Below are 8416 nucleotides of genomic sequence, written 5' to 3' on the forward strand. Positions count from 1 at the left end.
CTTACTGAATGCAGTGTCAGGTATACACATTTTGGGTGTGAAAAGGAAGCCATTTACCAATTGGAACGGCTTCACATCTTCGTTAAACCTCTAACAAATCAAGTTGAAAAAGTATATTATCAAATTAGAAGTAAAACAGAATGGAGAAAATAAAATGAAAAGATAAAAAAATATTATAGAAAAAATGTGTTGTTTAAATGGATAGAATTAAAAAAAGAAGTGGGAAATTTTCTTTTCTTATTTAGATGAGTGAAAATAAATAAAATGTATAAAAATTATATTAATTAAAAAATTAAAATTTTTATTTATCATTCTTTTTTAAACATAAAGTTATTATTTTTGTTATAAAAATCATTTTTAAAAAGCCAAAATAAAAAAAGGTAAATGTAAAAAATTAGTCTAATTATTATGCATTATTAGTATAAAAGTTTTTTTTATAGAGTAAACGTTTTTATATTTTCAATTAATAAAAATGTACGATAAATATGACTTTTTCTTCTCGTGTAGTAATCTATAATTATATAAAAGTGTGAAAATTCTATTTCCAGTGCATATCAGTTAAAATAAAATAAAATTATTTTCCTATACTTTCATGACAATTTTGAAGTTTCCTCATATAGGAGAGTAAAAAAAAAATCAATCTTCTCAAATAAATAATTAAAAATCGATATTTCTGCTCCATTTTTTTCTTTTCATTCGGGGGTCATGAGTGGCCAAGTGCTTTTCCACTATTTCGTGTGGAATTTGAACAGAAAATGCCAAGTATTCTACCTTTTCTTGTGATGGTTGTCGCCATGTATTATTCTTTTGCCGTGTGGGTGTGATTTTCTGGTGTGTGCCTTTTTTGAATCATTAATTCATTATTATTACTCAATTCAAGTAACTTGTAACTTTTTACATTATGGTAGGTGACAGGTCAACGAGGTTCCTTGAATCGTACTTTTCTTTGCTTCAATGGTCCTCCAAGTTTGCCAATATTAAGGAGGCAGATTTCTCAATCACGTGTTTGGCACACATTTTGGCTGCCTTTGCAATGTAACTACACCCTACTTTCCTAGTTGAATGATTTTAAGTTGCATTGTTGTCAACGATTTGCAAAGGGACGGTTGTGTTTGTATAAACTTTGCATCTCGTTCAACGGAAAAGTAACAATTTTTTCCAGTTAAGTTTGCTGCTTAGGAAAGTGTGAGAAATAATTGTCTTAGAAAGTGTGAAATAATGTTCCTAACATTCAAAAGTAGTTTGTTTCTACGCTTTAACATTGTTTTGTTTTACAAACAAGCACTTGGAAATGACGTAGATATACACGTCATAAGCAGACATGAAAATCAGAAACTGCAGAGACCTTCAAATGTGGCTTTCCTGTAAGTACATGTTTTGTTTTGTTCTTCTTCGAAAAATAAGCCCTTAGATTAGGAATATCGTAAATGCAACAAGCCATAAATTATGTTGTCTCTTATTTTAGTGGTAACGAAATATGATGGATGATTAGTTAAGTTTTATTAATTAACAATCTTGTAATGTTGATCTAATTCATTCAATTCGTTAAGTTTTATTCTTATGGTTAAATGGATTGGTTGAATTTATACATTAATAAATTAGATTATTAGTAGATAAACAGATGCAATCGCCATCCAAAGTTGTGCGAATACAATGTTACCTTTTGTAAAGTTGAAAAAGACTAGAAATCCGGTTGAAAAAATGCATGGGCATGATTAACCAGTTGAGTTTGTTCGTGGATGGTACTAAACAGTTTTATCCAATAAAATGTAATACAATCTCTCTCCTTCAATATCTTATTTATATGACTGTAATACAACCTTTTTAATACATTTTTCATATTGGATGAAATTCATATAGAACTCACAAATTTAGGAGTGAGACTCGCTAAATATGTATCCACGTTATTTAGGAAGACTGTCGTAAATTTCACTTGATAATAAAGATCGTGTAGAAAAAATTGTAAATTGCTAGGTCAACAAAGGGAGAGGATCCACCAAGGTTTCAGTATATTTCTTGTATTAGAAAGAAAGTGCACATAGACATAGTTTTTTAATTGCTGAGCTCTAAGCTAGGGATATCACGTGGTTGTGCATCTCATTTTGTCAAAGAAACCGCATAAGTTACTTGCGGAGGTTATTTGGGGGAAAAGCACATGCGTTACTTAGTTATGGTTCATCTGTTTCAACAATGGTTGCTTTTTTTATTTGGTTCCTTGTGCTAATTCTTGGGTCACACTTATAAGGTGTGCTTTCTAGGTGTTCAGACTTTCGCAATTGTCACTTTATAAAAATCTGCTGATATGTTACTTTTCCACTTGGGTTGTGGAAGTCGAACGAACACATAGTGGAAGTATAACTAATTTCATTTGTTAATCCCACTAGATAGATATTTGGGGTGGTATTTTCCAATGCATGATCTCTTTCTCTTATACCACGTATGTGTGTGCTTTCCTTTTGTTCTTTCTTCTGAATGGTTATCTGGTTCCATTTATTAAACCATTTAGCTGTCTTCTTTTCACTTAGACAGGGCTTCTATTCATTTAATTAGCGTCTCAGTTTCTTATATGGAGGAAACAATCAGAAAAGCTTGGATACAATGGTGAAAGCTACTCGCAGGTCTAATCTTTGGAGATAAATACTTTGGGTTAATTATTATGCTTGTTCTTAAGAAATTTTGTATATGCTATGATTAAAGTCGGCAATTCCCTTAAATTGACATTATTTTGCATTGTGTTGCCTTCAGTTTTACTATTAGGAAACCGAATGAAAGTATGAGGCATATCCTGTTACTTTTTGTTGGAGGATTTTTCGGCTTAATTGTAGGAGTATCACTTCCACCACTGTCAATAGCAAAGGTGCAGAAATCGAATATCTTATTCCTGGTGTACCTTATGCTTGATAGGACATTTCATATTTATTCATATAGTTGATGTTAGTTAACTTGATAATGGAACTCTGATGGTGCTTAGCAATTTGCAGTTGAATCTACCATACGGCCTGCTTCATCTCTCTTGTGTACAGGAAAAATATATAGATAGCAGCACCTCATCCCAAGATCAGTTTCCAAGTGATGCAACAAAGGTATGTATCTTTTCTTGTCATCCATGTGAAGGACTTGAAAATTGTAGGGTGGGCAGTGATTCAAGAAAGTTAGGGGGAAAATATATTTTATTCAATTATATAGTTGGAACGAAATCCATAAAGTCAAGAAAGATTCAGCACCTTATTAATTGAGCATCATGCTTCAAAAGTGATTGGCTTTAATTTGGAAGGAATTAAAGATTAGAGATGTTTACTCCCATAGAGCTTAAGTATGATCATTAAACACTGTTATTAAAAGCAGAATGACTTGTGAACAAAAACAGTGTTGGCTAATGAAATGATTGTCAGAATATATTGAAGAAAATAAGATATTATTAGAATTATATGCGGTTATATGACAAAGAGTGAAAAGGAAAATGAAATATAGCAATGTGAGATCCATAAAGCCTCGTCTCTTCTTTTCCTCTCCATCCTCTTCTTATTTATTAATCAATTAAAATATAATTGTCCAAAGGATTTAACCATGATTTCACATTATGTAATATTTGAAAATATGACATGTTAAAGTCTGTATATATGATGATCAGACATTTGTTACTAGTTTTCATTATTGTCTGCAGATATGGGTTTCAACAAATCCAAGAGGTGCAGAAAGATTACCTCCTGGGATTGTCAATGCAGAATCAGACTTATTTTTGCGCAGATTGTGGGGTCTTCCCAGTGAGGTGAAGTCTACTACAACAGTTTATTTATGTGCTCAATGTAGCTACACCCTTCAACTGTAATAAGAAAAATGCAGCTAAACACAGATTAATGTGCTGTTAAACATTGTGCTAAGGTTATTAAAAGTGACAAAAACTTAGCTTGCCACATGTGATATTTTTCTTTCTAGCATTATTCTGTTTTTTCTTTATTCTGTTCTTTATTATTTGTTAACTTGGACTAGGGGTCCCTCTGATATTTTTGTTGAGTGAGGTTCTCCATATACAGAGAGTTTGATTAAATTTCCACTTGCAGGATTTAACCTTTAAGCCAAAGTACCTTGTGACTTTTACTGTTGGGTATGAGCAGAAAAAGAACATTGATGCAGCTGTGAAAAAGGTTTTCTCTCTTTTCTCTTCCTCTCTCTCTGTGTAGGCTTGTGTACGCATGTCTAAACTAGATATGTCACTTGAACAGTTTTCAAAGGACTTCACAATCCTTCTGTTTCATTATGATGGCCGAACAACAGAATGGGATGAATTTGAGTGGTCAAAACAGGCCATTCATGTCAGTGTTCACAAACAAACCAAATGGTAAAAAAGTTCTCTGCTTAAATTCTCATTGTGTCATTTCCAGTTAATATTGTTTGCCAAACTTAAAATGGTTTGTTATTTCTTTTTCCTCTCAGGTGGTATGCCAAGAGGTTTCTACATCCAGACATTGTGGCACCATATGACTATATTTTCATGTGGGATGAAGACCTGGGGGTTGAGAATTTCAATGCAGAAGAGTAAGTATTAGATATTATGTGTAATTGTGTATTTTGTTTTAATTATGGCTTTGTTAATTAAGGAAGTTTTACTTCCTCTCTAATTTCAATTGCAGATACCTAAAACTGGTGAGGAAGCATGGCTTGGAGATATCACAGCCTGCCTTGGAACCTAGTAAAAGTACCAAAGCGGTGTGTTGGAATATGACAAGGAGAAGAGAGCATAGTGAAGTTCACAAGTAAGAGAACCACTTTTCTTGTGCTGTGTTTTAATGTGAGTGTGTTGACTGTGTATTTCTTTGATTTCTACTAGAGAAGCAGTGGAACCAGGAAAGTGTAAGTACCCTCTTCTGCCTCCTTGTGCAGCGTAAGTAACTGTTACAGATTTTTTTTTGGGGGGGTTACAATATTTTCCCATCTTTAGTTAGCTGATTCCACCATTCTGTAACATGCAGGTTTGTTGAGATTATGGCTCCAGTGTTTTCACGAAATGCATGGCGCTGTGTGTGGCATATGATTCAGGTTCTTTATTTAGTTTTTTTCAAATATATCTATTAGTTATTGAGAACAATTCCTGTATGCATGAGCACTTCATACCCATAAAAATATCAACATGACATTGAAATAATTTTAGATTGTTATTTAACGTGTTTTGAGATTTTGATTTGGTTGTCTAGTAACCAGTTGCGCGCTTATACTTAATTGTTGATGGTTTCCAATTAGTTATGATAATAACACCCTGCTCATTGCAGAATGAATTTGTCCATGGATGGGGTCTTGATTTTGCTTTTAGAAAATGTGTTGAGGTAGGCCTATATTACCTGATTACTTCCTATGAAACTGATATGCTATATGTAATATTAAATCCATATACTTGCTATGATATATAGCCTGCCCATGAGAAGATTGGAGTTGTTGATACTCAGTGGATTGTGCACCAAGGTATTCCCTCACTAGGGAATCAGGTAATTATTTTCCCATGATTTTTCCTATTATGTTTAATGTTAATTATTTCACTCAAATGAGAATGTATATATAATTCTTATTTGTTTTCCTGCACACTTGGCAGGGAGAAACACAAACAACTGGAAAACCTGCATGGCGAGCGGTACATTTTAACACACTTTTTTTAACACATATTCTAGTTAAAATTTAATAAATCAATAGATTCATTAAATGAAGATAACAACTACAAAAATTTATAATTTCCAATAAATTTGAGTCATATGTTTAGAAGATTAGGTTGATAACATTTTTTTTCATATAATTAGTTGTTGTTTAGAATCTGACCACATAGTTTTTTGCTTCTTTTTCTCACATTAGAACTGTTACTTAAATTGATCAAGAAGCAATGTTATAATAATGTTCTCTTTTTTTAAAAATGAACTTTGATTCCGAAATAATGTGATTGATTCCATGTGGTATTTGGTGACAGGTGAAGGAGAGGTGTGGCATGGAGTGGAGGATGTTCCAGGGTAGGTTGACTAACGCGGAAAAGGGTTATTACAAGTCCAAGGGAATTGATTTTTCTAATTTGCTCGTTCATAATTAGGGGACAGCTCCAAATTCTTACACATACATCGATCACCACCGTTGTTTTTGTTTTCGAGATTATTATTTTGATATACGATTGTTTTAATCTTGTAAGATCAAGTTTGGATAAATTATTCAAGGAACAAAAAGAAAAAAAAATAATAACTTTAACTTATCTATTACAAAATCTTATGCGTAGGTTATCTGAACTTTTCTATTGAATTCGTGTAGCTACATTTAAACCATCAACTCATGATGTTTATGTCCGGCGAAATTTCTAGATTCATTTCCCAATTCCCATGGGTGCTGTGGGCTGTGACAACTGATTTATTTATTTATTTATTATCCTTTCTACCGTTATTAACAATAAGTTCAAATACTATAACTTTATGTTTGATAACAAGTCAACCATATTCCTTGAATAAAAAAAAATTATTTCCTTCAATGATACTCCATCTTTGAGCATATTAAGAAGATGGATTGTTAAATAGAATGGTGACGCAGAAAGTTCGCAATCTAATCAACACTTTGCTTTGAACGTTTTTTATTTATTTATTAAGTGCTCTGAACGATTTTAAGTAATAGGTAAAAGAGAATACAATATAGTCTACAAAGAAAAATACTAAATAAAGACTTAGATTTGCGTCAAAACTAATCTTCTATATATTTTTCTAATTTTTTTTAATCAATATTTATTTAAACAATGCTACCATTAATTCTGCATCAATTTTCGCACAACTCATGGATTAATTTAGTGTCATTTAAAATATATTTTTAATATGTTTTATGGAAAAGATTATTAAAGCAATTTTTTCACGATCTTAAGTTTGTGGACAGGAACTCATATAACAATTTTTATTAAATAAATATTTAATTCAACTATATATCCAAGCAAGTGTTGTAATTCAGTGGGTATTCCCAAGACAAGAGTCCTAAATTATCTAGTTATAAATTATTTATTTGTTTATACTTTATATATCAATTTTTTTTTAAGAATTTTAAAGTGACCAGCAAAAGTACGGGACTCCCATTCATTAATTTGGGCCTTGTGGGGGCTTGAATGCTTGATGTAATGCAATAATATGCCTTGCATAAAATAGAACATCTTCATCTTAAAAACAGTTCACTTTTCCAAAACTCCTTTTCTCCTTCCTTTCTTTGTTCTTGGGTTGAAAAATTACTCTTGCCAGCAAGCTCAGATTTTAATATATATTATGCAATACATAATTACTATAATTAATGTAGATGGCATCATAACATATTGCATGATGTGTTAGACAGAAGATTGTTTACTTGGAAATATATTTCTACCAATTCAAATCTTAAGATTGGTAACCTAAAAAAACCTGAAGATTGGTGTATTCGGTCGAAAGATACAAAACATGATAAACTAATTAATTTCTAAACACTGAACATGTATACATTGCTGAGCTGAAATTATCAAACAGGCCCTAATTATTTAGAACAAATTGTACTCTCTTTTTTATATAAAATAACAAATTTTAATTGCAATTTATTTAGAACACACGATTTTCTATAACGTATCATTGCTTCTTGTTTGCATTCTAAATAACATACTGCAATTGGGGGAATTATCTATAGCAACAAGCCAACAACCAATTATAACTCTAAGAAAATTGAAAGGAGAGGACTGAAACAATTACAACACGCCATATGAGTGTGAGGCCTTGGTGCATTTATTTAGGTGAAATAAAGATAGAGGAAAGGGAAGAAGAAAAAAGGAAAGTCCCTAGTAGTACTTCAGTTGTAGACTATTTAATTATGATATGAGATGTGGGCGTAATAGTGCTACGAGTCAATTTGATACCAACTTAAAAGGAGAGCTAAAAAAATTGAGGGATGAATTATTCGTAAAACTTTATCATAAAAGTCTCACCCCAAAATCTTTTAACCATTTAAGGATACAACAAATTAACCATACACAATAATATGTAACAATGCACATGAAGCCCCTATGATAATATATATATATATATTTCAAGAGAGGCTCAGACAGCCCTTGTTGACATAAGCCTGGCTAATTCCATCCTCTTATGCTCATACTGAATAAACGCCTCAGCCTCTTGGTCCACGCTTTTGTAAGCACTGTGATTCCATAACCTGCTGTTATGTTCTCGAGCCTCAACGTTGGATTCTACTTCAGCTATAGAATCCTCATAGTTGGTTCTGAATGCCACATGACCCTTCTTGTGATGATTTTGCCTAGGATATGTTGCCTCTACTGGGGGGTCGTACACTTGGTACTCGTCAGAGGGGCATCGCCACCCATAGTTGTTGTAGTTTTGGTATGCCATTGCTTACTTTGTGAGGGTAATGTGTCTAGAAATGGTGGTTGAGGTTGTGGTGC

General features: G+C 32.4%; 2 protein-coding genes across 4 annotated transcripts; one reads left to right on the forward strand and one right to left on the reverse strand.

The window, feature by feature from the left end:
- The first annotated feature begins 1818 nt into the window (after positions 1-1818).
- LOC100776631 (uncharacterized) lies at positions 1819-6334 on the forward strand. 3 transcript variants are annotated; one of them, XM_014778926.3, is made up of 15 exons: positions 1819-2437; positions 2526-2618; positions 2746-2857; positions 2982-3083; positions 3665-3769; positions 4062-4145; positions 4224-4339; positions 4435-4536; positions 4632-4754; positions 4829-4882; positions 4971-5037; positions 5268-5321; positions 5406-5480; positions 5585-5623; positions 5951-6334. In XM_014778926.3, the coding sequence occupies exons 2-15, from the start codon at positions 2599-2601 to the stop codon at positions 6065-6067; spliced, it is 1170 nt and encodes a 389-aa protein (XP_014634412.1). In that variant the 5' UTR covers positions 1819-2437; positions 2526-2598; the 3' UTR covers positions 6068-6334. The 3 variants fall into 3 exon arrangements, with proteins under 3 accessions (XP_014634412.1, XP_014634411.1, XP_040874083.1); XM_014778925.3 differs by having other exon boundaries at positions 2530-2618; XM_041018149.1 differs by having other exon boundaries at positions 1819-2618.
- A 1200-nt stretch (positions 6335-7534) lies between these two features.
- On the reverse strand, positions 7535-8416 carry LOC100305952 (uncharacterized). The gene has a single exon (NM_001248503.2). The coding sequence runs from the start codon at positions 8361-8363 to the stop codon at positions 8058-8060; it is 306 nt and encodes a 101-aa protein (NP_001235432.1). The 5' UTR covers positions 8364-8416; the 3' UTR covers positions 7535-8057.

This window comes from Glycine max, chromosome 8 (assembly GCF_000004515.6).
Source record: "Glycine max cultivar Williams 82 chromosome 8, Glycine_max_v4.0, whole genome shotgun sequence".
NCBI classification, from domain to species: Eukaryota; Viridiplantae; Streptophyta; class Magnoliopsida; order Fabales; family Fabaceae; genus Glycine; species Glycine max.

What these genes read in the sequence shown, in the direction of transcription:
- LOC100776631 (XM_041018149.1), top strand. Translation starts at nt 2,599, where the DNA reads ATGGTGAAAGCTACTCGCAG. An exon ending in CTTCTGCCTCCTTGTGCAGC is followed by an intron (nt 4,883 to 4,970) that starts GTAAGTAACTGT and finishes TGTAACATGCAG; the next exon opens with GTTTGTTGAGATTATGGCTC. An exon ending in CTTTTAGAAAATGTGTTGAG is followed by an intron (nt 5,322 to 5,405) that starts GTAGGCCTATAT and finishes TATGATATATAG; the next exon opens with CCTGCCCATGAGAAGATTGG.
- LOC100305952 (NM_001248503.2), bottom strand. Translation starts at nt 8,363, where the DNA reads ATGGCATACCAAAACTACAACAACTATGGGTGGCGATGCCCCTCTGAC.